Source organism: Myotis myotis, unplaced genomic scaffold, assembly GCF_014108235.1.
Source record: "Myotis myotis isolate mMyoMyo1 unplaced genomic scaffold, mMyoMyo1.p scaffold_m19_p_11, whole genome shotgun sequence".
NCBI classification, from domain to species: Eukaryota; Metazoa; Chordata; class Mammalia; order Chiroptera; family Vespertilionidae; genus Myotis; species Myotis myotis.
The window spans coordinates 33,673,450-33,695,486 of NW_023416315.1; the positions used below are offsets into that span (position 1 = coordinate 33,673,450).

Genomic DNA, 22,037 nt, shown 5'->3' on the forward strand with positions numbered 1-22,037 from the left:
AGAAACATGCTGATATTCATAATCTTCTTTCCAATAGTGAATTCCCTTTGTTGATAGTATGAATAAGGAGCACCTATTCTGAGTGGGAGTAATGAATGAGGAGGTATTGGCTCTGTATGATCTTGTTTCCAACAAACTCTACTAGATATGATGTAGAACTTGGGCCTTAATACTCCCAATTCCCCATTTTGATATACTAGTACATAATTCAAGCTAAAAAAATCAATAAAGAAAATCTTCTTGGTCAAAGCCATTATCTCTGCTAAATTTTCAAATCTACACTTACAGGTGTAGCAGAGGCCAGAATGTGGCAAGTCAGAGAAAGCTCATATGGTCCAAAGAAGTAAATGTGTGTATAAAGGGGTTGGGAGCATGTACTTCAAAAGGTCATGCCTAGCCCTAACCAGTTTGGCTCAGTGGATAGACCATCGGCCTGCGGATTGAAAGGTCCAAGGTTCGATCCCGGTTAAGGGCATGTACCTTGGTTGCGGGCACATCCCCAGTAGGGGGTGTGCAGGAGGCAGCTGATTGATATTTCTAACTCTCTATCCCTCTCACTTCCTCTCTGTAAAAAATCAATAATATATATATAAAAGATCATGCCTGAGTAATAGCTGAAAATAAATAAATAAAAGAAAAACCTGTAAATTAAAGAAAATAAAGAACTACATTTGCAAACTCAGCTAGCCCCTTAATTTTTATAACTTATGGGAAGGAAAATTTTACAAGTATTTCAGACTTAAACACAAGTGTGATTTTAATGATAAACTCAATTTTTCCTTAAATTTGGAGTAAAATTAAAAAGTGGAGATCAGCTTAGTTAACAATGAGAAGAGGACTCAAATTCTCTATAACATGAAAATATTTTTAACTTGATTCTAGTTAAACCATTGGAGTATAAACCATTATAGTTTCTGAATTATAGTTAAATTATAGTTTCATTATAGTTAAAGAATGTTAATTTTCAATATTAGGAAATATTGGAACAAGTATAAGTATCCCTGTTATATTCAGAGGGCCAGGTACAACAGGCAAAAGTATCACTAAGTACATATTCTACTCCCTGTTTTTGTATATAGATCAGGTCTCTAAAGAACTTGAGAAAGTAAAGCAAGAAAACGGTTACATTTTTTTTGGTGTGTTTCATTTAAGAATAAGATGTAGAAACAGCAACAAAATGAAACATGACAGAAAAAAGACTGAGCAATCCTTCCAAATTTCTCCACCTACTTAAGGTTTATGCATAACACAGCCACGCATTTTTGTTTTCCCTCTGTGGGGAAAAAACAATTCAACGTGTATAGCAGAAGGACACATTATGAAATGACATGAAGAGTGTTGACTGAGAACTATATTAAAATCACTTCACTCATTTTTGAGGGGAAAAAAAAACTGAAGCCATTTGTTGAGACTTTCCTAAACATACCGTAGGATTTCCCTGAAACAACATTCCTATGCAGGGACTGAGTGGTCATTCAAAATTACATCACAGCTATTCTCATCCCCTGCCCTGCAACTTTCCATCCTCATGAAGCTCAAAGACACTTCTGGCCCTAAATCAACACGATTTCACAAAGACGGGTTTGGGGAACCATACTGGCTGCCACAGTAGTCGACTGGCTTAGGCAATTCTCAGGTAAGTCACCGCCTACCTCCAAGCATCAACTCCTCATTGCCACAGGGTCAGAATAGGAGCATTTACCTCACAAAGCCGCGCTGCTTAAATGAGGGACCGCATGGACGACGCTCATCACAGTAAAGGGCTCATCCTTAAGTGCCCAGTAGGTATTAGCCATGATCCAGGACTTGCACCCCTTTCTCTTTGGGGTGAAGGGAGTAATAAAAGAAAATAGTCAGCCTGGCAGGTGTGGATCCATGGTTGAACATCGACCTATGAACCAGGAGGTCACCGTTCTGGGTCAGGGCACATGCCCAGGTTGTGGACTCCATCCCCAGTGCGGGGCGTGCAGGAGGCACCCATCAATGATTCTCTCTCATCATTGATGTTTCTATCTCTTGCTTCCTCTCCCTTCCTCTCTGAAATCAATAAAAATATTTATTTTTTAGAAACAGAAAAGAATCATTGCTTACCTCTTTTAAGAAGGTCGTAAGTTCTGGCTCAGATGGCAACGCAGAAAGATCTTGAAGTCGCCTCCTCCCCTGCGCAGCACAAATCTATTGCTGCATATGGGCAATTTCCTCTAACAACTAACTAGCAGAGGCTCGCCTTCCATCGGGCACATGAGAGGAGCCCACTGCAAGCTGGTGGGCGAGGATGAGACACCATCTCACCATAAACCCCACCACAGTCAGGAGGGGGCTCATCAAAACCAGGGGCTTCTTTCTGAGGCGCGAAGGGTTCAGACCCCACATCAAGCACCCCAACTTTTAAGGCCTGAACCTGAGAGAGGAGGCCCCAAAACAACTGTCTTTGAAACTGGCAGGACTGGCGTCCAGGAGGCCCGCACAAGATTGCAGGGAACTGAGGATGGGCTTTTAAAGGGCCGGAGCAGACTACCTGACCCAGGCCCAGCTGGGCCCTTTGAAAAGCCCCCAGGCCTCATGTGAAAGCAATTCTTTTGCTAATTTTGAAACAGGGCCCTGCTGGCAGACACCACTTCACAGGCTCTTTCTGCCTTACTAAAGCCGCCAACAGGTGCTACCTTGTTTGTTTAACTTGTTAAAATAAAAAAACAAATGAAGACCGACCTTGAAAATTTCCTGAGCAGACAAATCACATAATCCTACACATAATCAAATCACGTAATCATACAAAAATTAATTTAGTTTATTTTGCAAGTCTAACTTGACCCACATCATTTCTTGCTCATACCTCTAGAAATCACAAGCAAAACATTTCCCCAAAATTGATGAGGCAACCACTATCTAATTCCCCCTTAATTTAAGAAAAATTGAATATTATCGCCAATCACTGTGAAGAATCAACAGTCACTGCTTCCTCACTATATAAGCTGCTTTATAACACTATACCCCTAGGTCTCACTTCATGTTTTGCTTGGAGTGCTCCCAGTTACAAGCTGTCTTTTGGTGTATGCACAATAAACTTTGGTTGATTACTGCTTTGGTGATTCATTTATTTCTAAACTTTTGACAGTTCATGGCTTCAAAAGTGAGATCCAAGGAAGACCCCAAAAACTCAGAGGCCAGTGAACAAAAGGGTGCTGGTACCCACAGTCCATTGGCTGCACTGTTTTCTCGCTGACCCTGAAGTTTGGGAGTAAATCATTCTCAGACCTGAGCTCAGCTCTCTGAATTGCGAGCTTTCCCACTTGATGGTGCAGGTCTGTGTTTTGTTTGGTGACGCTTCTTGGTAAGTAACCCTATTCTGTTCAAAAGGGAGGAAAACATGTGATTCCCAGATTTGAAACAGCTGTTTAGAAACAGCTGCTACTTCATACCTCTTAGGCAACCTAGGCAAAGGTGGGTTCCACCTCGTCTAAAACTCTTTTTTTCCTTCAAAAAAAACTGCTTCCTATATGTATACCCACTGTGGAGCAGGATCTTGTGCCTTTATAGGAAATGGTTAACATTTTGGATGATTTGGGATTGTAGTGGCCACTTTGGGGAAACTAACAAATCTAAGTCCACCTTAAGGCCCACCCTTGACAAGAGAGTCTCAAAGCTCTGCCAATGGAAGGCATTCTGTAGTATGCAGAAGCTTCTAAAAGACAAAAGAACTTGAAAAATAGCTCAAAGAAAGTTAACTGTTTTTTAGAGTTCAGAAAAAATGGCATAAAATTATGTTTCATCAACCCCCAGGTATTGAGTTAAAATGTTTAATGAAACCATATTTCTTTCTTTCCTCTAAAGAAGAAGGAGATGGGGGTGCAGTGAGACAGAAAAAGAAAAATAGCTCAAAAACAATTCTTACAACATGCAAATAAAAAATCTTTAATAAAAATCATTGGTCATCTGAACAGGTTACTTCAACTTTGTCCATCTGCCGGAAACACAATTTTGTTCCAATTGTTCTTTTAAAAAATAATTAAGTTCTTTATTGTTTAATGTATTACATAAGTCTCCTTTTCACCCCATTGACCTCTCCCCAGCTGCACCCAACCCCCAGCACAATCCCTCTCCCGCTCCCCCATCTGTGTCCATTGGTTATACTCATATGCATGCATATTAAGTCCTTTGGTAGATCTCTTACCCCCTACCTGTGGTCAGCAAACTGCAGCTCAAGAGCCACATGCGGCTCTTTGGCCCCTTGAGTGTGGCTCTTCCTAAGCCTTAGGAGTACCCTAATTAAGTTAATAACAATGTACCTACCGATATAGTTTAAGTTTAAAAAATTTGGCTCTCAAAAGAAATTTCAATCATTGTACTGTTGATATTTGGCTCTGTTGACTAATGAGTTTGCCAACCACTGCCTGCCTTCCATAGGTTGTTTATAAACTAGCAAGTTTTGTATTGTGTTTGATTCATGACTAAAATTTTAGAATGGAAACTATAACATTTTTGTTTGCATCTCTCTGTATGTTTATGGGTATATATATATATATATATATATATATATATATATATATATATAAAAGATGTGATATTTTTCGATGTCTGGGTGTTAGTGCCAAAATTAAATTATAAAAAGGAGTTTAATATCAAAAGTATACTGGTGCAAAATAAGAATATGGTTTTCTCTCTGTTAAGAGGACAGTTTCCTTGTATTTATTGGTGGGTGGGCCTTGACGGCCTTATACTGAGATACGTAAAAAAAAAAAAGAGAGAATTATTGCATGGTCTCACATGTGGAATCCTAAAAAACAAAACAAGCTCATAGATACAGAAAACAGATTGGTGGATGCTAGAGGTGGGGAAGTGATGTCAAAATGGGTGAAGGAGGTCAAAGTGTACATGCTTCCAGTTATAAAATACATATGAATGAAATATATAGTATGGTGACTATCTGTATATATAAAAGCCTAAGCTACCGGCCAATCAGCCGACCAGCCAATCAGCCGGTTGGTATGACGTGCACTGACTACCAGGGGCAGACGCTCAACACAGGAGCTGCCAAGCAACAGCAACTTTGTAGAGTGCCCTCTCGCACTCCGGGACCCCTCCGGGGATGTTAGACTACCGGTTTCGGCCTGACCTCCACAGGCCAGGCCGAGGGACCCCACCTGCGGGAGGGACCCCACTCAGTCTGCAGATGCCCTTAGAGCCCCAGCACCACCCCAGGTATGGCCAGCCATGAAGGGACAGTGAAAAGTTGGCACCAGGGCATGTCTGGCCTGTCTCGCCCTGTCCTGCCCACCGGCCACCTTCTAATTAATTTCCTTTCAATGTGCACGAATCTATGCATCGGGACTCTAGTAGTTAATTACACTGTATTACATATTTGAAACTTGCTAAGAGAGCAACCTTAAAAGTTCTCATCACAAGAAAAAAATATTCATAACTATGTAAAGTGATAGAAGTTAGCTAGATTTATTATGGAGATCATCTCAAAATATATACATTTAATCATTATGTTGTACACTTGAAACTAAGCTAATAAGTAAATTATACTAAATTTTTAAAAATTCCATGAAATACTTTCAACATGCTTAGGCTATGTCATTTGACTATGCTTTCTACCAAAAACTTGTTTAAAATGCAAAGAAATTGATTTTAATAATAAAATTGCATTTCAGAAAATTGATGAAGTAACAGAAAAAATATTTTATTTAAAAAAATACTTATTTGGCAATAGTAGCATTCTAACAATTTTCTTGCATTATTTCTTTAAATACAAATACAGTTTACCTCTATATATGAGTCAAGGAATTTGATCATCAGAGAGCAGTCATCCTCCTTGTCTCTTTGGAGGCCTGACATAGAATTAGGAACTAAAGAGCCCGCACCTGCCAGGTGTATGATGTGAACAGACCTTTAGCTGTGTGTCTAATTCACTGGTTGGAATTTGGGAACCAACACCTGATACCTCCACTAGCAACTGCAATGGCAACAGCCACTATAGCCACTGACAGAAGGTCTGTAAATTTTTTGCATCCATCACTTCTGGGACCTTTGAAGTCATCTTCCAATCCATCAGTGATAAAAGACATATTCCTGCAAATGCAGAACTATAAACATTAAAATGTTTTTAATCAAGTGTGGAACACTTGGCCAGTTGCTTGCCAAAAGTAGTCTCTCCTAATTGTAGGCTGTTTCTCTAGACCTTCCTCACACAAACAAATTGAAACTGAAACTCTCTCACGGGATTTCTGTTCTTTGCCATCCTACTAAAAAGAGAAAAAATTATTAATTTACTTAAAAATATTTCTGATAGAATCAGATATAAAACCCAACGATACACTGTAAATTTTTATTAAGAAAGATTGCTTTCCTCATGTTCCCAACCCCTGAAATCACATTTTTATATGCATGGGACTCCTGAGAAAAGTTTGACCTACCAGTTTTTCAGGATTCAGTTCTGGGTATTAAGGTTCTCAGTTTCTGTCATCTACAAATTAGGTAAATAGTAATTATTTTTATGAAAATAAATGCTTTTAAATTTTTAATTTTTGAATGCATCAACTGATTTGCATTCTATTTAAATAAAATGAAAAGATAAATACACAATAGATTGATAATTGAATAGATATCAGTAAATGTCTGAAAGTGGTACATCAATCAAGTCTTCCAAAGCTTTATAAACACAGCCATTGGAATTTGCTTCAGGCTAAAAGTTGGCATTCAAAGTTGATGGTGGAGACACAAATTCCTTTTCCAAAGAGCTGTTCTCATTGGTGAAGCTGTTCTTACATGTAAAGCCGTGGGTTCAAGGGAAAAGACAAACACTTTCTCAGGCTTCTCATGACTTTTTTAATCTATTCTGTGCAAAAATATGGCTTACAGTTTATTGCTGAAATGTAGGAACCTGAAGATTCCCAGTCCACAGTTTCAAATATAACAAGTTTCTCAATTACTTGCAGAATAGTAACTCCCAGAACTTCAGGACTGAACTGTTAACAGTTTATATCCCTTTTACTCATGCAGAAAAATTCTCACAAAAGCCATAGACCCCCTAAAATGCCCAATTATAACGATACCATGACAATTCATTGTTTTTATCATAACTAGGTAAATCAATAACTTGTATAATTTTTCTTCCATGAGGTAAAAAGCTGTGATAATCATGTCTTCATAAGTTCACTCTTACTAAAATGTTTCTGAAACGAATAGATAATAACAAGCCCATGTTCACATCAGGTGTCATCTATTTCCAACTTGAAGTTTTTTTCTGTATCTTAGCTAAGCTGTGAAATAATATTAGAGACTAAAGAAAATGGTTTCCTTAGTGCAGCTTAAAGTTGACTTTTTCCAAATAACAAATGATTTTCTAGCATAACTAAAACTTTACAGTACTTTGTTGAAGCAACAAGTTGCCTTAATAAAGTGTTTATTTGAACCTTTGAAACTTCATATTCATCATCTTCCTTCACGCACTTCCTTGTCTAACACAGGAAGAGTATACTGATACAAATAGCTTCTCTTTTGAATCAAAGTTCTGTATTATCATGACCTTTCTATATTACAAATGGAGGTGTTGATGAAGTAGGAGTTTAGGAGAAGTGTGTACAGGTCCAGAAAAAAAAAAAAAAGTCCCGAAAGCTTGGAATTTTAAAAATGGAAAACCTTATTAGAAGGAAGTTTGCTATGTTTTCTTTTTCTTTTATTTTTCTTCTAAAGAAAACCTACAGAAAACTGATTCAGTTCATTGAATGTTAGTTATCTATGTTCTGAATGTTTACAAAATTTTAAAATAAACATTTCATCAGGAGGCTAAAGAGCAGGGCAGCCAAGCAGAGTTGAAGCATATTTTCATGTCATCTTGAATTGTGGAGAGCAAAAGGACAGATTAGGTCACATGGTGAAAGTCATGGTCCACCAAGCAAATGATCCTAGAAAATATTATCTTTCCCTTCTCACTTATTCCCCTTTTTATTAAGAGAGAACTAACTCCTAAGTGATCACTCTGATAAATAAACCCCAGAATAACAAGATTTAGCCATGGAAAGTATGTCCAGCAGCTAGAACTCATGAAGCTCTTATTGCCTGGCGATCCAGGGAGTCTGTTTTAACATTAGCTTCTAAATCCCATGGCAAATTAATTAATACCTTGATATAAATGGTTGTCTAGTTATATTGGAAAATTTTGAGAGATGGACATTTAACAGGATGGTGTATCTTTAATTTGCTGTTGAAGCCTCTCATTAGTTAAATCAATTACTGAGCTCTTAATTTAGAACTCTTGTGGTTCAGGGTTCCCTGTAGTACCTTCTGTTATTTTCTACATGAAAACACATTTATTTATTTCTATGCAGCATGAAAGGGAAATGAGAAGGGGTAAGTGTCCTTTATTCAGCCTCATAGTTGACTTTTTAAACTCTTCATACCCCAATCCCCAATTTGTGCCTTTAAAAATGAGTTGCCTTACATATTTCTTCTTCTGTTTATTTTGCTGGGATTGTATAGAGCAATTATTTTTAAGAAAAAGTTTAATGTCTGTAAACAATGCTATATAGATAAGTTGACCTCACTTAGTATAGGTAAATCGAGCACTAAAGCATTCTACTGCTGGTGTAATATTCTCAATTGAGCTGAGTCATTACCGTAGAATATCAGCCACAGTCTTCAGACACCTTTTCTTTTTTTTTTTTTTAAAGAAAAAAGATTACCTTCCTCTCAATCCCCCTGCTAAATAAAGACTCTGTACAAGAAAAAGCCCAACCAGTTGCAATTAATTTAGGAGATCTCAATGATCCCCTTGTGTTCATTGATTTTTGGTATTCTTGAATAATTAACATGACAGTAAAGCAAAAATGTATGCAATGCCCTATGCCACAATTGTTTTCCAGCCTTGATATGGAAACTCCTAAGTTGTTTTGACTGGGAAACTAATAGCAGGTTAGATAGTTCTGTACAAGTTTAGAGATATATGATGCAAAACCATGTGCTTCAATACATTCTTCTGGTCACAACCACTTAAATCATCATCCTACACAAGCACATATTGAAACTCAACTTTAAGCATTTTATTTTTATGTACATTTCATTTTGTCCAGAAATAAAATATCTAAATACAGACAGACTGTAATGGTATATGTGTATAGCTGTCAACAATACTTGAGCTGAATAAATGCTTTGTACATTAACTTTCCTTTTTTTAATGGAATTCACAGCTACATTGATAAAATGGATTCCTCATATCCTTTTTTTTTCTTTTTTAACCAATAACAAGCAGAGAGACAAGTACAAGTTAATATTAATAAGCAGCTCAAATAACACTTGGTTAAACTATGTACAATACAAACCATTCATACAAATGAAGACTAGGATATTGAATTTATTACAATATTTGTGTGTAGTAAAGATAAGACAGACACTTATAACTTACATGGTGTCTGTCAGGCATTTCCTTTCTTATAGAATGATCAGAACTTGTTTTAAGCAGCTTTAGCTGGTCTCAACTTTGCAAAAAGTCCAATGGTTGGTGATGAAAGCTGTACTCCAGTATCTGCCCACATGTAAATTCCAAATGTTGGCTCATCTTTACTGAGAACAGGCTCCCTCCATAGAAAAAAGAGCCATCTTGTATCACCTTGAATGTGCCTACAGTATGCTGGAAAAAAGTTACTACACTTTGTTGTTGTTCATAAAATAAAGAATACTGAGCTCTAAAGACATATTTTTTTCCATTTTAACAAGCATATACTCCTACAGTAGTATTTACCAGTACAGCTACTCCAAGCAATAGGTATGCATGAATGGGGACTATTGATTAGCATGTGCTCAAGACTTTAAAAGGGATTTCCACAACAGCAAGTGTTAGAAACCATCCACTGTCAAGTTAATCCTTTTGCCTGTTGATATTTTATCCTGAACCATTATGAGTCAGACAATGCAAGCCCTCTGAACAGGAGTCGTGACAGATGCCAGCTGAAATGTGTTCAGTGTGTGTGTTTGTGTACATCTATGTGTGAGAGCGTGTCTTCAAGTGTGGCTTGAAAACCTATGGTGATTTACAACTATACTGAGAGATGAAGCTGACTGGGCAGAAATTACATCAGATTGTTTTCCACTAGCATATTTGCAGCCAGTTGACAAGAGCAGCAGTGTAGACATATTCCAGGCAACAGATGTGACCTTCTTCTCTGAGGTGACAGCCCTGTCATATGACCTTTAACTCCTCAGGCTTCAGTCTCGATCCACCTCACGATCACCCTCATCCCGAGGGGAAGTAAGGTGTGTCGCTGTGATAGTTGTAGTCGGGGCACACTTTCTGTACCAGTTTATAATCTGTACTATAAAAGGAAATGTAAATACAGATCACCTTGAAGGGCTTGGAGCAGAGCCAGGATACATGACTTTGGGTCTGCTCCTGGTAACAGGTTTTTGAAGGGTCATAGTTGCAGAGTGTGTTCTTGGTGGCCTTGTCAACCTTTTCATATTCAATGCGACAGTTAAAGGACTTGGAATCTTTGGCATCAATCACGGTTTGTTGTGCCAAGTCGAATTCCACTATTTTTGTCGGGGGCACCAAGCTGACAGATACATTCCCTTGACCCGTGGAATTATGCCTGAAGTAAACACTAAATGTCCCATTGCCATGATCTACAATTTTCCCAGTTATCAACAGGTTTAGCTTCACTGTTTTGATGTTGGAGTGAAAGTCACCCCATCCAAACATTTTCTTAAACTTGCCCGTCTTAACAATGGGCCTTCGCTTGGCCCTAGGCCGAGGCTCTTGAAGGTCCGTGGAGTTCCTCAGCCAGTCCCAGAGGTCTTGCTCAGAATAAGGTTCTGGGGTGTCATATCGCAGGTCTAAATCTGTATCGTTTTCTTTGCCACGAAAAGTCTGTGACAGGAGGCGGCTGATAGACAAGTCTTTGCTGCTTTCTGTCCATATGTGCTTTAGTGTGGATTTGCTGCTTCCCGATTTTAGAAGTTCTGACTTTCCACCATTTGTTAAATTGGCACACGTGACCTGAAAACAGAACAGAAAATGGCATTTACATCTCAGTGTCTGAACATCCAGCACGCAGATCAGAGCCATTCAGAGAGACGCAGAATCAAATGACACGTCCTAAATTACCTTCAGCATCTGGCCAATATTTATTAATATGTAACAAAATACCACTTCTGGTTTTACATAATGATGTAAGAGATGAGGTGTAGGTGGATTCAAAACAGAAAAGAAAAGAAAGAGAAAAGAAAGCCACCACTAAACATGACGAAAAGACTGTAAAAACATTGACTTTGATGAGTCACAGGTTCATCTAACATGAATAAAGCAAATTAAATTCAAACAGAAATCAAACTAAAGTTATGATTTCTTACCACCAAAATCTAAACAGTTTTAAAATAAAATTTTATAATTCTTTTTTCTACTTCAGAATTACTATAAGCTTTAAAACTGTATGACTCTCTGAAATATGTCAACCAACATCCTATAGACTTTTGTTAATCCATGTCACAATCATGTCAGAAAATTTAGTTTTGCAGAGACTCTGGTATTTTTCAACAGGTCAAGACAAAATGTTTATTATCATTTATTATAAGTAAGGAACATATTGCATAAGACATACTTTTTAATCTTAAGGGTTTTAAAATGTGGTTTAGGAAAAGGGACATAAATGAAAACATCTAATACACAATATCCCATACATAATGGTCAATCTAGAGGGGCTGTACATCCATGGTGCACTGGCTCATGAAGCAGTAAAGAAATTGTACCAAAGAAGGAGGCAAAGGGAATTAAAGAGCAATTTACCAGTGGCATCTGGGAGGGTGGAAGGAAAAAATGTAGAAGCAGGAGACATGATTTCAAGGAAGAAGAACCAATATATTTGAAAGGATTATAAGATTATTGCAGGCAGACAAACCTCTGGTTTTCAGGTAGAATAGAAATTTAGTTCTAAATTATACTCTCCACAGCTGTAGCAATTATGAGTGTGAGCTCCAGAGTCAGACCGCCTGAATCTCAATTCAGGATGTGATGTATGATGCAGCCAAGTTCCTTAACTTGTTTATGTTTCTGTTTCACTCTTCGAAAGAATAGGAAAATGATACCCACTCCTTCCCAGAGCTATTGTGAGAATTAAACAGAATACTCCATCTAAAACACTAAGACAGAGAGTGCCTGAACTATGTTGAGTGTTCAACATTAGTATCACTAACTACTATATACTCTGAATCCCACTGGGTAATATTTTATGTAAATGAATTACTTATAATAGGACTTGAGAGCAAAAATATTTTCCTAAAATAAATCTTCCTTTACATAACCAAAACCTAAAACAATTAAAAAGAAAGCATATATTCTTGAAAGTGCTACTATGACAACCAAAAAAAAATATGACAGGTTGAGTAGATAGTAAAACTTACGTTAACAAAGGATGAGCATAAGTTCAGCTATTAAACTGTTTAATGACCAGAAGCAGTGGATTTTTTTGCCTTCAATGGGATGATGTGAAAGGTTTCCAGTAGTGCCAATAGACAAGAAAACACTCTAGAACAGTGATGGTGAACCTATGACATGCGTGTCTGAGGTGACACGCAAACTCATTTTTTTGGTTGATTTTTCTTTGTTAAATGGCATTTAAATATCTAAAATAAATATCTAAAATATAAATCTTTGTTTTACTATGGTTGCAAATATCAAAAAATTTCTATATGTGACACGGCACCAGAGTTAAGTTAGGGTTTTTCAAAATGCTGACAAGCTGAGCTCAAAAGGTTCGCCATCACTGCTCTAGAACATCTCAGTTTGGGTAGAGAATCAGAGCAGGTTTCAGCTGTTATCAACACTGTCTTGAATACTCATATTCTCTCTTTCACTTAGATTAGGAGAGGAGCAGGGCAATGTCTAAAAGAGAATATCAATCACGAAAAACCAGGAAGGGTCCATAGGAAAGTTGCCAGACCCTTTCAAAACCCCAATTTATGTTGTTGTATTAATAATTCAATAACTACATAGTGAGACTCTGCTAATATTGCCTTAAATAATCCTATATAATAAAACCCTAATAGGCAAATCGACCAAACAGCAGAACAACTGGTCACTATGATGCGCACTGACCACCAGGGGGCAGACGCTCAACGCACGAGCTGCCCCCCATGGCCAGTGCACTTCCACAGGAGGAGTGCCACTCAGCCAGAAGCCAGGCTCACAGCTGGCAAGCGGTGGCAGGAGCGGTGGCAGGAGCTTCTCCCGCCTCCAAGGCAGCGCTCAGGAGCAGCGAGCCTGGCTTCTGGCTGAGCAGTGCTCCCACAGGGGGAGTGCCATGGAGGTGGCAGGAGCTAAGAACCCCTCAGGGGTTGTCTGCCTGCCAGCTTAAGCCTGCTTAGGCAGGCAAGTGAACATCCCCTGAGGGGTCCCAGACTGCGAGAGGGTGCAGGCCTGGCTGAGGCGACCGCACCCCCTTCCCAAGTGCACGAATGTCGTGCACCAGGCCTCTAGTAGAAATATAAGAATGAGACATGGTCTTTGCCCTCAAGGACATCCCAGTCTAATGGGAGAATCAATTCAGCAAATAATAGTGATATGACCAATACTATGTACAACATTGTAGGAGGCACAGTCAGAGGTAAAAGGTTGGGATGTAGCAGAAAATAAGATCCTCAGACCTGAAAGATAAAAGAGATTTGAGGGTTAAGAAGATAGAGATTGGATCAGAGGAGTTCTTCTAAGCATAAGGAACAAACTGGGCAAAAGAACCAAGCTGAAAAGGACATGTCAAACTTGAGACTAGAAAATAGCCTCTGAGCCTTGGGGAGCACTGATAGGGAGGAGAAACAGAGAAAGAACTTGCAAGAAGTCAATAGAATTTGAATAAGGTACCCTGAGGTCAAACTGTGCAGGTTCTGCAAAGACATTTAAGCTTTATCTTACAAGTAATGGGAAATCACCATATTTTGTTCTGTTTTGTTTTTAAGAACGCTGTCCTGGCTCTAGAAGAATCACTGAGTGGACTTTGAAGGGTGGGTTGGTTGGTAGGAAGAGGACTTGGAAAAAAGGATGACTAGTTAAATAACTAATTGCAATGTTTTATTTCAGAAAGTCAACGAGCCTGAACCAAGACAGAGAAAAAAAGAAAAAAAAGAAATGGATGTACAAGATATTTTAGAGGTAGGATAAACTCAACTTGATAATATATTGGCCAAGCAGGAACATGAAAAAGTTAATGTGTTTGCTTACACGATAAGGGATACAGAAGAAGTTAGCTGGAAAATAAAATTAAAATCTCATGGGGACATTGAACATTGAAGTGCCTGCACATCATTCTAATGAGGCTATTTAAAAGAATGTTTGTGAGATGGGTCCGAAAGTCTGGTGAAATGAGGAGGCGGCGATGTTGATGTTGTAATATGAGTGGATGGTACTGAATAGATGGAGCATGGTATAGAGAAGAAGGTGGTGATGACACGTAAAAAAACGCCAGTGCTTGGAGGACAAGCAGAAGAGGTGCCACGGTAGGGAGAGACAAAAGAGAATAATTGAAGGAAAATAATATTGTAGAAACCACGTGAAGATGGGGGAGGAAAGGCAGGCATGGGCAAGATTGAAATTCCAAGTAAAAGTCTAATTCTAAAAGCACTTAAAAAGAAGAACCCTGACTTTTGAAATCCACCTGATTAAAGCTGCTTTGGACAGTGGAAAAGAGCTAATAATGCCAGATGGGAAAGAAGAACAGCTAGTTTGATACATCTGCTCCCACATTCAGTCAGGAATCATTGCCTTTCTCCTTCTATCGTCTGCTTCACATCTTAAGAACTTTCATCTTTGAAGCACATAAATATGCACATAAAATAGAAATAGATTTTGCGCCCTACTGAATGAACAACATCATTGTAAAAGAAAACCATGTGCCCAGAACACCCTCTGCCATTGATTTTACAAACATATTAGGAGAGTTTCCTTTTAAAAGTCACCTAAAGATCCTTTGATGTCAGTACTTATGAGGGATAACAAAACTGGGAAGGATATGGCATAAAGATGAGTACAAAGAAAAACCTGACAACTTCAAATTTATCTAATTCTGAAAGGGCCAAGTATTGTGCCTTTTTTTTCTACAATTAATGATAACTTTCTTTATAATAACAAAAACACCAAATATGCTATGCTTCCTAGCTGAATATAATGTTCCATGTCAAAAGAGGTCAATGCCCATTTCAGGAGCTGGCTCACTGACTCAATGAGACCATTTCCACAAATTATATGTGTTGCTTGTCTCATTATTTTAGAAACATTGAGAATAATAAAGATTCTTAACATGATGAGGTATATACATTTTAAAATACATGTTTGTTTTGCAAACATTGCTAAATAGGTATAAAGAAAAAGGTCATTTCTTTCCAGCATAAACAAAGACAGGTCAAAGACAGGTAACATGAACGGCATGTCGGGGGCAGGACCTGTGTATAGGACTAGGGAGAAAAGACTACCATGCAATGTTGGGAGTGTTACTACACTTTGATCTAACTCCTTTTTTATGTCTTAGGGCCATACTTTAATATATTTTCAGCATAGGTATATAATCATAACATCAATATGTTAGCTATTAAAATGTTGTTTGAAGGCACCACTTTTGGGTATTAATCACTCCTCAACTTCTTTGCCACCTCAATTATGCTCCTGGACTTATGAGATAATATATAAAAATTATACTCCTGCCCTAACCAGTTTGGCTCAGTGGCTAGAGCGTCGGCCTGCAGATTGAAGGGTCCCAGGTTCGATTCCGGTCAAGGGTGTGTACCTTGGTTGCGGGCACATCCCCAGTAGGGGTTGTGCAGGAGGCAGCTGATCGATGTTTCTAACTCTCTATCCCTCTCCCTTCCTCTCTGTAAAAAATCAATAAAATATATATTTTTAAAAAATACACTCCTTTTACATATACTTTCTCCAACTAGAGGTACCTCCAGATGTTTGTGTACCTCTTTTTACAAGCAATAAGATGCCTTGTAATTTCTGCCAACTTGCACATGGTACTGTTGCTCTATTACTGTTTAATATAAATAATTTCAAATTGCTTTGAAAATCATGTACTTATTTCATCAACTGTATGAATACTTGAAGCCAAACAAAAATTTTAAACAACCTGAAGCTTAAATAATGGATCTCTCATCAGTGAATAACTAATCAACAAAATGCAAAATGGCCTTGCTCTATGATTACAACATCATTTTGGCAGTTTTATGATTCACAATGTTGAATATATGTTGCATACTATTAACTGTTACTGGTTAAGGGCACACTCCACTATAGACATTGCAATTAGCATTTTGCATATGGCTCTGATTTTATTTTGGGTCACATGCTAGCGTGTGCTCTCTCTCTCTCTCTCTCTCTCTGTCTCTCTCTCTGTCTCTCTCTCTCTCTGTCTCTCTCTCTCTCTCTCTGTCTCTCTCTCTGTCTCTCTCTCTCTCTGTCTCTCTGTCTCTCTCTCTCTCTCTGTCTCTCTCTCTCTCTCTTTCTCTCTCTCTCTCTGTCTCTCTCTCTCTCTCTCGCTCTCTCACACACACACACACACACACACACACACACACACACACACTCACACATATGCTCTTCCTAGTTATTCCATGGGGCATGTCCTTTATTTTTAAAAATAATTCAAATCATGCAGTTCTATATTCATACACTTGATAAGCATTAGCTAGCTAGCTTAATGAGGCAGATAGGAAGGGGGTGGGGTGGGGGAGTCCAGGAAAGGTGGAAGTATTTCTGGCCTGAGCAATTAAAATAGCTATAAACCAAGGACAGAGGTATCTCTGGCTTGAGCAATTAAATGCAGCCCTCACCTGAGCAGCTGGGAGAGCTATGAGGAGTAATAAAACATCTCCAGCCAGAACAACTGAGAGAGGGTCTATGGGAGAGGAATGCATAGATTGGGTCTGGAGTCACCAAAATGCTTATTTTACTTATACAAAGGATAGAGAAATGACACAGGATAAGGGGGGAAGAAGACATACATTCACAGAGGATAAAGAAAAGTCACAGGATATTGGGAAGAAGGAAACATTTTCACAGAGGATAGAGGAATATTGCAAGAGGAGAGAAGAGAGAGAGGGGGGTGCCACATGAGCTTTGAGCTTTGAAACTAATACTATATAGCAGAATAACCAATGAGGAAAGCATGGTGGTACCAAATTAAGGACAGAGACCAATTAGAAAAGGTCATGTTCAGACAAAGAGCTACAGCCTTTATAACTCAGTAGATGCAGATTGTTTAGATTTTTCTTTCTCATTAGAGAGAGAGAGAGAGAGAGAGAGAGAGAGAGAGAGAGAGAGAGGAGAGCAGGTCTCTCCTCAGGGGATCCCCTTTGGGGACATCCATGCCCAGATGAAGTTTGTATATGCTTCCAATAAACATCTACATTTTTATTAAAGAAATCTGTTAGTCCACAAATTTATTCTTCAACTTCATCCAACAAGGACCCATGAGAAAAATCTACACCCTGAACCCCAAGTTTCACACTTATCAAAACACTGGAGGCCCAGTGCTCAAATTTGTGCATGGGTGGGGTCTGACCGGCCCATCACTATTAGGGTGGGGGGAAATCGAGGATGGGACCTGCCGGGGAAAGGGCCGCAGGTGGTTGACTGACTGGCCCCGCTCCCTGGTCAAACTCATGGTCAACTCCCAGTCAAGGGGACAATTTGCATGTTAGTCTTTTATTAAATAGGATTATAGGAGACGAAGTAAAAAGTAAAAGCCTGACTTCATCATTAGCCCCTGCTCTCTTTGCAAAGCCACCTCTCTCTCCAGAACCTGTCAATACTTTATTCATATTTGCAGTACTTTTTCATATGTAAATATTTTACAGAAATAGTGTCATATTTTATAAATTACATTTTATATGTTTCCCATCAATATTATCTTTACTAAATGGGCATATAGAATTCTATAGTATGAATGTATCATATTTCTGCTTTTTGGTGTGCCTTTTGTGATAGATCCTTAATCACTACATTGTTTCACAGCCAGGTTATCTACAGTTATTTTTTTGCCTTGATTCCATTGGTTTTTCTGCTCATTGCTGTTTCAGATACCTCATTCCCTCCTCTCTTGAGTTGGATTTTCATTTTTATGGGTGTACAGATTGTGTGATTATTTTAGAAAGAGTACATAGGGGACAAACTATATGAGTTGTTCAAGCCTAAAAATGTCTTTATTGGCAATAAGCTTACACTGGGTATAATATTCAGTCATCTTTTCATTTACTTTGTTCTGTTTTATATTTCTCTCACTGCAATTTTAGGATTTCCTCTATTTCAGGCATTGTCAAGTCTTACAAGATGGGCTACCTATGCCCATGCTCTCTCTAATCTCTTTCTTAACTAATGTAGAGAAAAGCACATAGACACATCTAGATATGTTAGGCTCTTTTTCATAAAGTTTCCCCAAGAGGACTATAAACTCTTTGAGGGATGTTTTTTCTATATTATGCCATATTTTTTAGCTTGGGGGAGCAAGTACCTAGCATAGAGAAGCACTCAATAAATTGCCTGTATGGTTTACATCATTAGTACATCTATTTCAATAGTGAAGGTTCATTGATACTTTAGTCACAATCAAGATTTGGAGGGAGGACATGTGGTCCTCCGAGATTTCCCTCTTACAAGTTTAGAAGCTGCCCCTCATTGGCAATACCTGGAGTGCCTGTATTATATATGAAAAGCCGCAGGAAATGGGTTGGTGTTTTAATACATCAAAAATACATCATTTCCTTCTGCTACAAAGCAGTGCTCCAGGAACAGCATTAACAATGGAAGAGCAGAAAAGAAACTCCATGCCTCTCCCTTCACCCGGGAGGTGCGGGAAGGCCGTATTTCAGAGGAACTAAGAGAATGGGCTTTGCATTAGAGATCACAGGGCTAAATCCAAAATTGGCTCCTCTGTCACTAATAACCATTTACAGTCACATTTTCTCCAGTTACAAAGTAAAGATGACACTTCACTCATTGGGTTTTCATGAAGTTAAAAAGAAAAAGATTTTACATATGAACTATGGGAAACAGTATGAGTTCAACACATGAAGGCTATTGTGCTTAGCTAGGTTATGGAGCCCTGATAAAAAAAGAAAGCAGGGCTTTCAGAAAGCACGCTGCTATTCTCTTCCTGTCTTCTGAGTGGTGACATTACATCTTCCCAGATAATCTAAACAAACTGAGGTGGAAATTATTATAACTGTAACACCCTGTGGTCATCTTTCACAGGAGGTGGTGGTAGGAGATCACACTGATTGTGTTACAATTTAGTATTGGCAAATGTGGGCAATAATTTATCTTTAACATAACAACTTTAGGTGAAGACATTTTGACCAGCTGGGACATTGCATGTCATCCTCAAGAACTAGAAACATTGCCTTGTTTCTACCAGTTTGATGAATCATACAATGGCTAAGAATTGTACATGTCTATCCCATGGGCTCTTATGATCCCATGAAGGCTGGCTCATTTCTAACATAGAGTACCATCTGTTCCCTACACTATTGTATTGGAGACTGGTTCTGAATTCATGGGTAATTGAGCTTCTCACAAGTTTGTATAACCATAATAATTAGTTTTTGCTTTTATTTCTTTTCCTGTAGGTACTCCTATGAAAATGTGCTTGGTTGCCCTAGCACATGGTTGGCTCAGTGGATAGAGTGTCAGCCTGTGGACCAAAGGGTCCTGGGTTTGATTCTGGTCAAGGGCACGTACTTGGTTTCAGCCTCCTCCCTGGCCCGGGCTCTGATTGGGGCTTGTGCAGGAGGCAACCAATTGATGTGTTTCTGTCACATCAATGTTTCTCTCTGTCTTTCCCTCTCTCTTTCAATCTCCCGAAAAAAATCAATGGAAAAATATCCTCAGTGAGGATTAACAAAAAAATAAAAATAAAATAAAATATGTGGTTTTTTAAAAAAGTGCTTGGTTTTTTAACCACAGGGAGAAAAATATGCCTTGTGAAGAGCCATTACTTATTGTTTCTGCTAAGAAATAGAACTTTTCAGCCTATGAAAATATTGTCTCTGCTTTGTAAACAATAAATATACACATAACTTTTGATATATAGACATTAATGTTGATGAAAAATTAAGAATTTTTATTCCACATAGTCCAACTTAATTTATTCTTTCAAAACACAATTACAGATTTACCCAGGTTTGCATTAAAAGCATTAAAAATGTTGCTTCTGCCCTGACTGGTTTGGCTCAGTGGATAGAGCGGTGGCCTGCAGACTGAAGGGTCCCAGGTTCGATTCCAGTCAAGGGTATGTACCTTGGTTGCAAGCACATCCCCAGTAGGGGTTGTGCAGGAGGCAGCTGATCGATGTTTCTCTTTCATCAATGTTTCTAACTCTCTATCCCTCTCCCTTCCTCTCTGTAAAAAATCAATAAAATATATTTTAAAAAAATGTTGCTTCTTTTGTTGGTATTTTATATTACTACCATTTAAAATGTATACAGAATATTTCCTATCAGGGCCCCTGGGCATGCAGTTATAATAATGAATAAAATGATTAAAATAGCATGTTGAAACACTATGCCTTGGCTAAAACAAAGCCTCTTAAGCATCTTTTTAAAATTATTTATAAAGTGATTTGAATTTGTCTTTAAATCCAGATGTCTGTAAGAAAAAGAGATATGTTGCATATGTAGGAATAGATGGGGTAGATCTAGAGTCATTCTTTCTGAATTAGAGGTAAATATGAGTGATTGTCCATAATAAGGCTTGTGATATAAATGCTAATGGAAATTTATGGCTTCCTAAAGTCAAATGAAGCACATACCTCTCTAGAATGGACCAAATGAGGAATGATTGACCCACCTCCCAACCCTATTTTCAGCAACTTATCTGAACACTAGAGGCCCAGTGCACAAATTTGTGCACGTGTGGGGTCCCTCTGGGTGTCCTGCAGGGATCAGGCTGAAACCCACAGTCCAATGCCATCTGTAGCTCCTACCTGCCGCTCCTGCTCATCCAGGCCCCACTGTGCCTGTTGTGGGCTCATGCCCAATCAGTGTCAATCGGGAGAGGCTCTCACTGCCACAGCACTGCTCACCAGCCATGAGCCCTGCATCTGGCGCCCTCCCAAAGGGAGTGGCCTGTGGGATCAGGATGAAACTGGCTCTCCAACATCCCCCGAGAGGTCCTGGATTGCGAGAGGGCACAGGCCAGGCCCAGGGACCCCACTGGTGCATGATTGGGCTGGAGAGGGACTGCAGGAGGGCTCCAGGGTGTGACCGGCCCATCTAGCTCAGTCCTGATCAGCCAGACCCCAGCAGCAAGCTAACCTACCAGTCAGAGCATCTGCCCCCTGGTGGTGAGTGCATGTCATAGCAACTGGTCAACCAGTTGACTGTCTGCCACCTGATGCTCAGTGCATGTCATAGCAAGTAGTTGAGCAGCCTTAGCATATCATTAACATATTATGCTTTCATTGGTTGGTTGGTTGTTCTGCAGTTTGGTCTATTTCCATATTACCCTTTTATTATATAGGACTAGAGGCCCAGTGCATGAAATTCGTGCACTGGGGGGCGGGGGCGGTGAATGTCCCTCAGTCCAGCCTTCCGACTGCCGGTTTAGGCCTGATCCCACAGGGACTGCTGGCTCCCAACCACTCACCTGCCTGCCTGCCTGATTGCCCCTAACCACTTCTGCCTGCCAGCCTGATCACCCCTAACTGCTCCCTTGCCAGCCTGATCGATGCCTAACTGCTCCCCTGCAGTCCTGGTCACCCCCAACTTCCCTCCCCTACAGGCCTGGTCCCCCCCCAACTGCCTGCCCCTGCTGGCCCAATCACCCCAACTGCCCTCCCCTGCTGGCCCAGTTGCCCCCAGCTGCCCTTCCCTACAGGCCTGGTCCCCCCCAACTGCCCTCCATTCCCTGCAGGCCTGGTCCCCCCACCACAACAGCCTGCCCCTGCCAGCCCAGTCACCCTCAACTCCCCTCCCCTGATGGCCTGGTCACCCTCAAATGCCCTCCTCTGCTAGCCTGGTTGCCCACAACTGCCCTCCCCTGCTAGCCATCTTGTACCCACATG

At 39.5% G+C, this 22,037-nt stretch overlaps 1 protein-coding gene across 1 annotated transcript in view; it reads right to left on the reverse strand.

Annotated features, from left to right (window-relative positions):
* Nucleotides 1-5,464: 5,464 nt before the first annotated feature.
* NXPH1 (neurexophilin 1) overlaps nt 5,465-22,037 on the reverse strand; it is a 275,942-nt gene continuing 259,369 nt past the window's right edge. Inside the window, exon 3 of the mRNA XM_036328045.1 lies at nt 5,465-10,993. Coding sequence (XP_036183938.1) covers nt 10,232-10,993 — 762 coding nt within the window. The 3' untranslated portion in view covers nt 5,465-10,231. The remainder of the gene's footprint in view (nt 10,994-22,037) is intronic.